At 36.7% G+C, this 13,222-nt stretch overlaps 1 protein-coding gene across 1 annotated transcript; it reads left to right on the top strand.

The window, feature by feature from the left end:
- The first annotated feature begins 815 nt into the window (after positions 1 to 815).
- Positions 816 to 10,137, top strand: LOC116248884 (uncharacterized). The gene is made up of 2 exons (XM_031621914.2): positions 816 to 1,339; positions 9,757 to 10,137. The coding sequence occupies exons 1-2, from the start codon at positions 1,160 to 1,162 to the stop codon at positions 9,928 to 9,930; spliced, it is 354 nt and encodes a 117-aa protein (XP_031477774.1). The 5' UTR covers positions 816 to 1,159; the 3' UTR covers positions 9,931 to 10,137.
- The last annotated feature ends 3,085 nt before the right edge of the window (positions 10,138 to 13,222 follow it).

Raw genomic sequence — 13,222 nt, 5'->3', positions numbered from 1 at the left:
GAACAAGGGGTTGGGTGGGAGCTAAGGCCCCCCTTTAGACGGTAAGAGGAAATGCTCCTCCACACAAGCCTTATTTAGACCTACAACCGATTAACTAAGTCACAGGGATACCTAAGTTTATCCCATTTATTGGTGTCGATACAGGGATACGGAGATACAAATACAAATACGACATAGATACGTTTTGGATCGGGTTAGGATCAGACATGATCCAAACAAAAAAAACCCGATTTAAGTTAGGTCCAGCTCTTCTCCCTTTCTCTTCGGGTTTTTTTTTTCGGTTTTTCTAATAAATGACTAGAATTATGATATTGATAGACAATATTTTGTAACAAACAATATTTTGTTTGTGACTTTAGGAACAAACTATTAATTTTTTTTTTCAATTTATAATTTTTGAGAATATTATATTTACTGTATCCACATATCAGAAAATTGTGAAACTTACCTTGTCCGTACCCGTATCCCCGTATTCGCACCCATATCACACTTACACCCGTGTGACTTAGCCGATTAGTTTCACGTTTTTATTCTTATAGGAACAACAAGTCTACGAGCATGCCATCATTTAGATTTGAAATTCCCATTCATTCGTCTTTGCATTTTGAATTCAAACAATTTTATCTTTTTGTTTGTATTTGGATTCCAATTATTTAATTGTTCGATTTGAATATGAATTTACGTAAAGTTATTTCTCCCATTGATCACATGTAACAAACTTACATAAGGGCTCATTGTTATTATCTAAAAAAACCAGGTGACTTTAAGAAGGAAGCGAGTTTTCAATTGTTACCCGAACAAGTGCAGACTACAGCGGCCATTGAGCGATGCTATTCGGCTCGAATGCCACGTCGGCCGGCTCCACCCGAAACGGAGAGAAAAGGTTGAGAGAGAGAGAGAGAGACGGTGGTGGTGGTGGTGTCTGCGAGATGCAGCAGTAGCAGCCCGCTCTCTCTTCTCTCTCTATCGCTCCCTCCTCAGCCCTCAACCGTGAAAGTTAAAAGACGGGGGTATCCCTGCGTTTCCCTCCCATGGTCTCTCTTCTGTTCAGTTGGCAAGCAAAGGAATGTTAGTGGACGAAGCGTGACACATAGGAATTGAACCAGGCGGTAAGAAGAAAAGGAGAAGAGAGAAGGGGGAGAGAGATAGAGGGAGAGCCATGTCGGTGAGGATCAAGGCTGTGGTGGACAAGTTCGTGAAAGAGCTAAAGGAAGCGCTGGATGCGGACATCCAGGATCGGATAATGAAGGAGAGGGAGATGCAGAGCTATATCGAGGAGCGGGAGAGGGAAGTCGCCGAGCGGGAGGCTGCATGGAAGGCTGAGCTCTCCCGTCGAGAGGTATAAACCGGCCATAATTTGCTAGCTCCCTGCTTGCCCTTTAGGAATTTCGATGGCATCCCCGTGTTGAAGTCGCATGAAACGCCCTAATGGATTGATCACTTGATTCCTTCTTGTTTCTGAAATGGTAATCCGATGCCATACGTTTGTCTCCTGGGTTGTTTTCATTGTCAAAAGTGGATATCTGGTAGACTGGACTTTCCGATGAGGATGCTTGTGGATGGATTCTTTGAGTGGGGAATTGATTTCGTTGGGGTATCTTTGTCCGTTCTTTTTCGTGTCTAAGCTTGGGATGCCTTTTCTTCGATTCCTTCACGTAGTCAGGCGGTATGGACTCGCGCGGAGGAATTGATATGCACGTACTTTGTGCCCATTCTATGACTCTGAACTTCCTCCATGTTGCAAATTTGGATCTGGAGTTTTGCAATCGCCTGTAGTTCCGCATATAATTATATGCATTCTAATGCTCATTGCCATTATATTAATTTGTTTATCCGACTAGTTGGCGTTCTTTGGAACAAGCTCGAGTATTGTTTCTTTGATACTCTAATGGTTTCACTGGATCAAGCTATCATTACTACACGTTCTTTATCATACAAACGTCATCCTTCATAAAGTTCTGGGCTAGTGGTTCACTAGCTTTAGGTGACCTCGTACTGTCCTGAATTCTTTGCTAGGGAGCCTCGCTGCTTTTTGCACCTTCCCCGCAGAAATTTGGGTCTCGTTCTATATTTGGCTTTTCTACTAGATCATTTGGCATTGTAAGTTGCGTGCTCTGAATTTTGAAAACGTAAATGGTCGACCTAGTTATTCTTTATGAACCAGATGCCATTTGTTCTGGCCATGTTTGATTGCAGCATGGTATTTCTGTTCACGGGGAATCTGTTCTCGTGGTAGGAGATCTGGCTGTGCTGGATATGTTTCCATACTAATGGTTGCTTTCCTAACGGACATTCTGAAGATGTATTCTTTTCCGGAAAAATGTGATAAAGAGGGTTCATTCTTATTCTACGATCTTTTTTTTTTCAATATGCAGACTTTATGTTTAGCTTTTATCCAAGAGCTGTTTTTGACAATAAAAGTTGTGAATCTCTATAAACTATGAAATAAGCTCTAGTTAGTTTGGTAATTTGGATTAATATTCTATTCAATGTTATCACTGGTGTAGCGTATCGCGTATCGGTCGGACCTACCTATACGCCGTATCGTAACCTATTGTAACTTATCGTAAAATTAATTTTTTAATTTTTTAAAAATATTAAAAAAATCATAAAAATTCCAAAAAAGTCCTAAAAACAAGTAAAAATCAGAAAAAATCAAGAAAAATGTATTTAAAGGAACATTCATGTATATGAAGTATGAACAACACATTCCAAAATAAGAAATCAGACATTCAAAATAACATAATAAGCAACTGAAGAGAATTCGATTACATCACAATTCATAAGTTCAAAAGTCAAAACATATAGTTATCATGATTCAATAACAATCCTCGTCAATCGTCATCTGCATTGTCATCTTCATCAACATCTTCATTTTCTTCATTAAGTGCTTCTATCCCCTCTGTTGGAAATGGAATGTCACCAACATTTCATTGCTCCTCAGCCTCTCCTTCTTCAATAATCTCTGTTGCTCCTTCAAGGTTCAAAAAATCAAGATCGTCCTCATCAAGTATTGCATATTGTTCTTCTTCAACCCAAGAATGTAATATATCAAAATGGTCAATGTTGATAGGATCATATTGAGTGTGATGCTTCCTCATAGATGTTGTTTCTAGTTGCCTAACAAGAGAACAAATTAACAAATTGTTAGAAATTAAAATGTATATTAGAATTTGCTATTTTGCATAACAAATGTTTACCTTTGTCTCAACTTCATATTATAACGAACGTAAACAAGGTCATTCAACCTTTTATGTTCCAGTCTGTTCCTCTTCTTACTGTGGATGTGCTGAAATACACTCCAATTTCTTTCACATCCAGTTGCACTACATGTTTGGCTGAGGATTCTAATTGTAAACTTCTTTAATTTTGGGCAATCAACCCCAAACCTGTCCCACCACATAAATTGTCTAATAACAGATGGAAAGTAAAAATGAAATAGAATAATATGAGAAGGTAGAAGCTATAAAGAACAAATGAAATAACAACCAAAAAGTATAAAGTCCCTTTTTCTAATACCTGGACGCATAGATGATCTGCATCTCATTGTTGTGTCTCTCCGCATGCTACCAGAACTAGTATCATATTTGTTGACCGACATATGGATAGCTTCTTGTTCTTTATAATCACTTACTAATACCTCAATACAATCCAATATGTCATACTCGACCTCTCTGTCCTTCTTAAAATTAAGAAGAAATCTAATAGCAGGATTTAGGTAATAGGCTGCTGCATGAAGTGGGCGATGAAGTTGTCCAAACCACCTTTCATCTATAATCTTCCATATAGTCATGTACAACTTCTTTTTTCCCTTCATATTATCTCTAATGGCCTCCTTTCCTCTGTCCATAACCTTATATAAATGTCCAATAGAAGGTCTATCTTCACTATCAACTAATCTGAGGACTTTCACTAGAGGTACACAAATCTTCAATAAGTTCACACATGATTCCCAAAAGTCAGCATTGAATATGGTATCCACAACTGTCATAGCCTTTCTTTTATAGGCATGTGGATATGCAACCCAATCATCACTTGAAAACATCTGTCTGAGAGAATTTCTTTGCTTGACTATACTCTGCACAGTCAAAACATTTGTAGCAAACCGTGTTTGTGCAAGTTGAATCAATTCGGCCCCATTTGTGAATTTCCTCATCAAATTCAAGACATAAGCATGATCATAAATAAACTTCGTGATTTTTTGGCATCTTTGAACTGTAAACTTCATATCATCTCTTTCATGAAGATCTTGAAGCATTAGATTTACACAGTGAGCAGCACACGGGCTCCAATAAAATGCCCTATATCGTGCTGCTAACATTTCACCTGCAACTTTATAATTTGCTGCATTATCAGTGATAAATTGCACGACATTTTGAGGCCCAACTGCTTGTATAACTTTATCAAAAACCTCAAACAAAACATCAGCAGTCTTAGGAGTATCAGACAAATTAACAGATTTTATGAACATTGTACCAAAGGGGCAATATACAAGGAAGTTTACCAATATTCTGTTCTTGATGTCTGTCCACCCATCAGCCATTACACTGCATCCTGTTTGTTTCCAGCTCAATTTCAGTTCATCACAATATGCCTTGACATCTCTAACTACATTATTGAGAATTTTACCTTGCAATTTATAAAAAGAGGGCATTTTACACCCTCGGCCTATAGTAGCAATCGCATCTGCTATAGCCTGAAAATGAAAAGAGTTTTACTGCATTGAAGGGAATGGATGCGTCATAGAACCACCTTCCTATGGTTTTATCTGCTGCTTCAACAATATCCTTTGAACACGTGGCTGTACGAATCTCAGGCTGAGCACCAACAGCAGTATAATTGGGGAAAAAAATTCTTGATCGAGCCAAACATATTACTCGACTTCATAGTAGGTACTCTACCACCACCAATACAACCCCCACTCTTGCTACGTCCTCGTAAAATTGTACTTGCACCTCTTCTTTGTCTGGTTGCAGTTGAAGAAGAACCACCTGTATGCATGATGTCTTTCCCTTTAGCTGTTCCCAAACTAACACCAACATCTTCTTCTTCGAGCTCAACATCTTCACCTTCGCTTCTTTCCTCTTCATATGGGTCGCCATATCCTACATCTGCATCTTGCATTTTCTTTTCAATCCCGCTTGCTTTCACAACATTAATAGGCTCCAAACATTGGTGCCTTACATAGGCTGGCAATAGGTTCTCTAGGGAGCCATTGCATTGAGCCACATCGTTGTGTGTACCAGCTATATGGTGTTTAAAGCGAGAGATCCCTCTTGATATGATTTGCTTACAATAATTGCACTTAACTTTTAACCTATCTTTGGGATTCACTCTTGTACACCACTTCCATGCAGGATCCGACATTATATTTTCACAAAACAAGTAAAAACATACAAATAAATGTAGGAAATAAGAGAAATGAACGATTCAACAGCGAAAATGAGTTATTTCTTACCTTTTTGCTGTTAGAAACCAAAAAACTCTCTTTCTCCAAGCTTCCCAGTTCCCACCATCCCTAGACTCCCCACAATGAGAATGAAAGCTTCTTCACCGGCAAAACTTGATGCAAATGGAGAAAATCTCTCCCTCCTACGTCTCTTGCAGTGTTTACAAACAAGAAAAGAGAGAGAGAGGAGCATCGGTTTTAAAAGAACATGCAAAAAAGGAGCCGTCGGGCCCCTTTTTTTATTTTTTCCCGTATCGTGCGATACGGGAGTGTATCGCACGTATTATGCGATACGCGTACGATACGTATGCGTATCGCGTATCGATGATGTATTGTATAGGTTTTTTCGACCTATACGATACGTATCGTACGATACGCATACGTATCATACGAGACGGATAACATTGATTCTATTACTTGCTCGTCCATGTATTGCCTGCATCATGCCTCATTTATGCGGCATGGATTTTGAAGATCACTATATGATTCCTTATCCAGCTTTATCTTGTCAATGTAATTTTCTGCAGTCTCCTTCTTGAATAATCTAAGTTACTTGGAGATTAATTGGTTTTATGATTTTATCCCCCTTGAATAATTCCAGTAGGGGTAAAGCTGAATGGTCTTGGACTCTTGCTGAGAGTTTGAACTAGTTATTCGCAGGTCTGCCATCATTGATTTACATTATTTTTTTTTTAATTTGATATTGTTGCTTCAGTTGGAGCACATGACTTTTTCACCTTTGGTGGATCCATGTCCGAAAGAAAGCAAGGAAAGAATCCTATATGGGTTTTTTTTTCTCAAATTTTGGATATACTTACCCATAGAGGTATAGGACAGCAGTGTCCATTTTTTCTCCTAGAGGCCTTTACTGGCAGAAGTAGTCAATGACTTTTTCCGATCAACAAAATGGCCTTATAAGACATCTTGTGTGCTAATGAGCTTCCTGTATCTCTCTAAAGCCATCCATGCATATAGGTGAAGTTTTTGTTGGCAATGAAGACCTTCAGACGATAACTTCTTCACAATCACAAAAATCTGAATATATGAGGATCAAAATAGGATGACCTTAAGCTTCTCCATACTTGTAGTGTGTACTTTATATTATATCATATTGCATCATGGACATAGTAATCATGCTTCTTAGACTCGAAAGGTTTATTGAATATTATTCAGGACTCTATTACCTAATGGTGTTTCTAGGATAAATTTCATTTACTTCCATTTAATCACTCCCATGCTCCTTTAAGACAACAAAAGCTAAAAGATTCACATTTCAAAGAAGAATGATGATTTTCAATCATAGAATCAATTAAAAAATATTGTATTTCACTATTTTAAGACTATTTATTAACAAATGAATTTAAAGATTAACCATGAGTTAATATTGGCTGTGATAAGGTTGTACCTTTTCCTTGTTTTGGTTCTTCCCTCTCTTATTTGCGGCAGTTAAATTATGCTGGCAATATTCTTCTGAAAATCTATTGATGCTGGAAAAATTTAGTGCTTCATGAGTTCAGATTTCCTCCTGAGATACAATGTCATGATTTCTTCGGCTGCATTCTGTATTTGTAATCTCCAGTGTAGGTCCTTCTCAAAGGCATTGCAAGTTAGACACATGGCAGCAATTTGGTATGTGACTGATTGACTATGTATATTAGGGAAAGTAACTGCTACTTTTTCCATTCTGGTAGTTGAAATGTGAATGGTGTGGATTTGGACAATCTGAATACATCTGAAACTGGATGTGGTCAAATTCGATTCACCTAAAAACTCAAAATCAACAAACCATATCAGAACCATTTATGCTCACTAGGTAGCTGTTTTATGCATTTGTAATTGCTTAATACAATAGTCACAAATGTTGGGAACATTTTGAAAGTATTACAAATTTACTGCCAAAAAGGAGGAAAACAATATTACTAGAAAAGTACTGCAACTCTTTCACTATATCCTCAGAAGATAACTACAGTAAAGATATTTTGGCATTTACTTTTTCCTTTAAAAGTAAAATCCTTTGTTCATATGTCATTTCAATGTATATTTGTCATTTTCTAATTTTTCTCAAATTTCAAAAGTTATTTTGAATGTTGTCAGTATTTTGAGAAGAAAATCAGTAGTAACCTCATAATTTGGAAAGCTTTTCTGTTATTACTGGTCTACCTTCTAATTTCTTAAATTCCTGTGATTGTTCGGCAAAAACAAAATTTAAGATGAAAATTTCTCAGAAGGTCCCAGGAGTGTTTGTGATGATGGTTAATACTTGGCTTATATAATAAACCATGGTCCATACATATAATTGGGTGCTTTGACCTTCCTAAGAAGTTCATTTATGAGGTTTGTAGGTCAAATCTGAATGCATGATGCATGGTATGCATTTTGAGTAGGATGACAGTCTTCTGCTAGGGTGACTTTTTTATACTTGATGGAGTGTAGCAAAATGTATGGGTCTCAACCATACTATGATGGACAAAAGTACTTTACTCTGTGTGACACTGTCACATTTCGATTTTCGTTTTCCAAAATTTCTTTTCCACCGCTCATTGAGACCCTGTCATAGAGAGGTGGTCTTAGTGAGGATGTTGGATAAACCTGTCTGCATCTCTCAAAGTTGGCCTTAAGAAACAATTCACTGTTCCTCTAACCTAGCTGCGTCCTTTGTCATTAAGGTGGTGGAATGCTCCTTGGGCCATAAAGCTGCATGCTTTATATGCTTTTATTGAATTTGTTTTTGTTTTTTCTTGTTTTTTCTTTTAACACAGATGTGTGTATTTGTGGTCTTCTTGGGGAATATGTGGTATATGTGGGTTGATGAACAGGATATGTGTTTAAATTTCCTAACATGCTGTTACACTTCTACTCTAGGATTCTGTCTTGATGTCTGTGACAGAACCTTGAAAGATGAACAATTTCTAGGAAGCACTCTTTTTCATTTTTCCCAATAGTCCTTCAATAAAATCTGCATCTCAAAAGTTCCTTTTTTTTACCGTTCGTGCATATTGGTAGGTTTCCAAATGGGTTGGATCTGGTTTGAGGGTTTCGACATTTTTTTTAATCTATTGGAGGTGTCTATGACTTGCTATCCGTGTATATAGCTCTCACAGGTAAAGCTGTTCATTTAGGCTAGTGTTTTTCCTGCGTGTTCTTGTCATGCTTCTTCAATGTTGTAAATAATATTTATAAAGTTTTGTGCAGTTTTCTGTCTTTATATTCTAAAATAAGAGACATGGATATCCACAAATAACAAACAAAATAAATAAATAAATTGGACAAATAGATCTGCTCTAAGCATTCCTATGTCTTTGTTTCTGTTGTTCTATTGCATCTGCCATTCTTGGCCATTGAATTTTGTTGTTGCAATTTTTTGTCACACTTTTAGACATTTTGTCTTCCTACATATATATGGAGACTCATTGCAACAGTGTAAATATATGAGGTTAGGGTAAGAAAAAATCAGTTGGGTCGGATCCCCCACTTACGCATGTAATTCACCATACCAATGCTGGTGGTGATCCCGATAGTTTTATGCTTAATGAATGAATTTTGAAGTTTCTCTCTCGGGTCCTTCTTTAGACCGAGAGTTTTACCCTATTTGGGAATTAGGGCTGAGCTTTGGGTGCATGAGTTTCTTTTATCTCAGTGAGCAGGGGAGGTAGCCGGCTGCCATCAATGCTAAAAAGGAACACATCTGGTTGTCTGCTGAATTATATTCCTGAATAAATTGACTTCCCTGCAGCAAAGCATCCAACCATTCTCAAAATAGATGACGGGATCACCTAAGGGTACATTATATGTCCGCCATTGAAATGGTTTAGATTTTAGATCTCTTTAATGATGTGTTTAAGCAGATCATATGATTTATTCACGTGCTAGATTGATCTAATAGTCTGAGTGGACGAGACTGAATTTTTATAATAGATGCTTGTCCAACATACAGTTTTCTTGTGTCACCCATCTTTGAAGCGAGCCCATACCTGTCATTAAAAGAAATTTATTGATCGACTGTGGTACCTTTTTATATATATACTACCAATAGTTTTCATAACATTTTTGCTTTCTTCAGTGAGCCTGATGATTCCGTTCCTACCAAGAAATTAAAGGCACTAAAGAATTTTGACTTGGAAATTTACTATTTTAGCTGAAATTTCTCTTTCTCCGCCACTGCATATATATATATATATATATATATATATATATATATATATATATATATATATATATATATATACTTGATGGATAAGATTACTTTTCCTGGGAAGTTCTATTTGAAGTTCGCATTTGTTAACCTAAACTTGGATTTAATTTTGCAGGCAGAGATTTCTAGACAAGAAGCAAGATTGAAACTGGAACGAGAAAACTTGGAAAAAGAGAAGAGTGTCTTAATGGGGACGGCATCAAATCAAGATAATCAGGATGGTGCTCTTGAAATCACAGTCAGTGGAGAGAAATATCGGTGCCTGAGATTTGCGAAAGCAAAAAAATAAAAAAAAAATATCAAAACAATTAAGAGAACAAAACAGATTTAAATGCTGTTTCCTCGGGGGTTAGCTTAAACCATGATGATTCATGTTATGGAGGAATTTGAAAATGATTCTCACTTGTGCAGTTTCTCTTGATTGACTTGTCATGGCATTCTTATATGCTGATTGTGTACAAAAAAAATCATTCAACAATGCTGTTTCTTCCCTTTACATTTTTTTTTATTGCTAAAGTGCACATTACGTCAGTCGGAGGTAGCTGAAGTTCATTTGTGGCTTGCTGCTGCTGCCAGTGACGTGAGTATGTACATAACCGGCAACAAGGGGGTTGGAGCCTACATTTTTTTGTTTCTACCTGCTATAGTTGAAAAATTCAAACATTGTTAGTGTACATCCAAATGAAAAGCTTTTGCTAATATGTAGTCGCAATCTGCAGCATACTCTTCACCATGTAACCATTGACTCAGGTTTACACCATTTTTGAGCTGGTTTATGTGGTTGTTTATGGTTAGCTGACCCCACTTATTGCAGTTTCTACTGTACAGAAATATACAAGAATGGAACTCCTGCAAGGATTGTCTAACCTTCTCTTCAAGTACTTTGGACTGATGCCTTAACCGGCATAGTACAACCAGGTAGTAAGGTGGCTCACACTCAAAAGGGGTCCAAGGTTCTAACCCCTTGGTCGTCGCATTCTGGTGTGTTACTTCTTGTTCATAAGAGCAATAATCAATTGAAAAGCCTATAGTCCTGATCTTTTCAGTTCCCAATATGCAGATTGGAGATTCAATCCTAAGAAGATAATGACTTGTCTCCCTAGCTCGGACAAAAGGTCTGACCTCTCGTGGATTTTAAACGTACTCATTCATGGTTTAACAAATCAGGGTGATAGGGCCCAAAGAAACAAGCAAATTGATGTCTAATTTAAAAATAAACACAGACCTAATGACTATCTGATACCATGTTCATAAAATTCAATGACTTGGATCTCCACCTTCATGGGTCTATCGCACCGAGCATTGAATCTGAGCCTAAGAACAAATTCAATTTGAACAGAGCACCCGGTCCGTTCATGCCTGCCTTTTTCTTCATGGTAAGAAGTGGTTTCCCAGCTGAATCCGTAAGAATCGTTTCTTCCCTGTTATCGTGGCCATAGTTGTCTACTCGGAAGAAAGGTCTCCTTTGCTGTTAAACATGATGAACTCACTGCAGCTCACCAAATTTCCCGTTTGTTTTCATGGTTTCCTACAACAAAGGCGTGTTCGTGTGGCCCTTCTGATCGTTTTGAGATGGGGACTGTAAATATATTTTTGGGCTATCAACTAAGCAATGGCCCAAAATCTTGTCCACGGTAACTTTTTCCTATCTAAAACTGTGAAGTTTTTTTTCTCGAAATAAAATTTCAGACCATCACACATGGCTTTCCAGATCGAAACTCAAGAATGGGGGTCTTCTACCCCTTGTAATTTCTGCCAAGGCTTATCATATGATAGGGAAGTCAGATATGCATATATGTGCATATTACAACATTCTGCAACCAGTTTCGGGAGTGTGTTTGAAGTCTAAACTGGTGCAAATTTCTATGGAAGCGTCTTGAATCTTGATGCATGAAGCTCATCTGATTGCCTATGAATGGGGCACCATGACAGACGTAGACTGCCTCTATTTACATTAGAATATTATAGATTGTGGAAGATCACAGAATGCCTAGTATAATCATCATGAAAAAATATATAATAACCCCATTTCGTCCGTAAGGGAAACAACAAAAATGAGGTTATACACAGGGCACTAACTCAAAAAGACCTCTTGTCAAAGAACTATTCTCCAAGAAAATTGGATTTCATTTTTCCTTATAAGCAGTCATCATGTTCACTTGGATCTTTTCATTACAAAAATCCATTTAAAATGGCTTATATGAAAGTTTGCTAAAACTCTTCAATTTCTTTGCATCAAAGTTAAATATCATTGCCTAGTATAATCATCATGAAAAAATATATAATAACCCCATTTCGTCCCTAAGGAAAACAACAAAAATGAGGTTATACACAGGGCACTAACTCAAAAAGACCTCTTGTCAAAGAACTATTCTCCAAGAAAATTGGATTTCATTTTTCCTTATAAGCAGTCATCATGTTCACTTGGATCTTTTCATTACAAAAATCCATTTAAAATGGCTTATATGAAAGTTTGCTAAAACTCTTCAATTTCTTTGCATCAAAGTTAAATATCGTTGCCTAGTATAATCATCATGAAAAAATATATAATAACCCCATTTCGTCCCTAAGGGAAACAACAAAAATGAGGTTATACACAGGGCACTAACTCAAAAAGACCTCTTGTCAAAGAACTATTCTCCAAGAAAATTGGATTTCATTTTTCCTTATAAGCAGTCATCATGTTCACTTGGATCTTTTCATTACAAAAATCCATTTAAAATGGCTTATATGAAAGTTTGCTAAAACTCTTCAATTTCTTTGCATCAAAGTTAAATATCATTGCCTAGTATAATCATCATGAAAAAATATATAATAACCCCATTTCGTCCCTAAGGGAAACAACAAAAATGAGGTTATACACAGGGCACTAACTCAAAAACACCTCTTGTCAAAGAACTATTCTCCAAGAAAATTGGATTTCATTTTTCCTTATAAGCAGTCATCATGTTCACTTGGATCTTTTCATTACAAAAATCCATTTAAAATGGCTTATATGAAAGTTTGCTAAAACTCTTCAATTTCTTTGCATCAAAGTTAAATATCATTGCCTAGTATAATCATCATGAAAAAATATATAATAACCCCATTTCGTCCCTAAGGAAAACAACAAAAATGAGGTTATACACAGGGCACTAACTCAAAAAGACCTCTTGTCAAAGAACTATTCTCCAAGAAAATTGGATTTCATTTTTCCTTATAAGCAGTCATCATGTTCACTTGGATCTTTTCATTACAAAAATCCATTTAAAATGGCTTATATGAAAGTTTGCTAAAACTCTTCAATTTCTTTGCATCAAAGTTAAATATCGTTGCCTAGTATAATCATCATGAAAAAATATATAATAACCCCATTTCGTCCCTAAGGGAAACAACAAAAATGAGGTTATACACAGGGCACTAACTCAAAAAGACCTCTTGTCAAAGAACTATTCTCCAAGAAAATTGGATTTCATTTTTCCTTATAAGCAGTCATCATGTTCACTTGGATCTTTTCATTACAAAAATCCATTTAAAATGGCTTATATGAAAGTTTGCTAAAACTCTTCAATTTCTTTGCATCAAAGTTAAATATCATTGCC

This window comes from Nymphaea colorata, chromosome 1, assembly GCF_008831285.2.
Source record: "Nymphaea colorata isolate Beijing-Zhang1983 chromosome 1, ASM883128v2, whole genome shotgun sequence".
In the NCBI taxonomy this organism is placed as follows: Eukaryota; Viridiplantae; Streptophyta; class Magnoliopsida; order Nymphaeales; family Nymphaeaceae; genus Nymphaea; species Nymphaea colorata.
Note: the sequence above shows the minus strand (reverse complement) of the source record. Positions and strands in the feature narration are given on the sequence as shown.

What these genes read in the sequence shown, in the direction of transcription:
- LOC116248884 (XM_031621914.2), top strand. Translation starts at nt 1,160, where the DNA reads ATGTCGGTGAGGATCAAGGCTGTGGTGGACAAGTTCGTGAAAGAGCTA. An exon ending in CTGAGCTCTCCCGTCGAGAG is followed by an intron (nt 1,340 to 9,756) that starts GTATAAACCGGC and finishes TTAATTTTGCAG; the next exon opens with GCAGAGATTTCTAGACAAGA.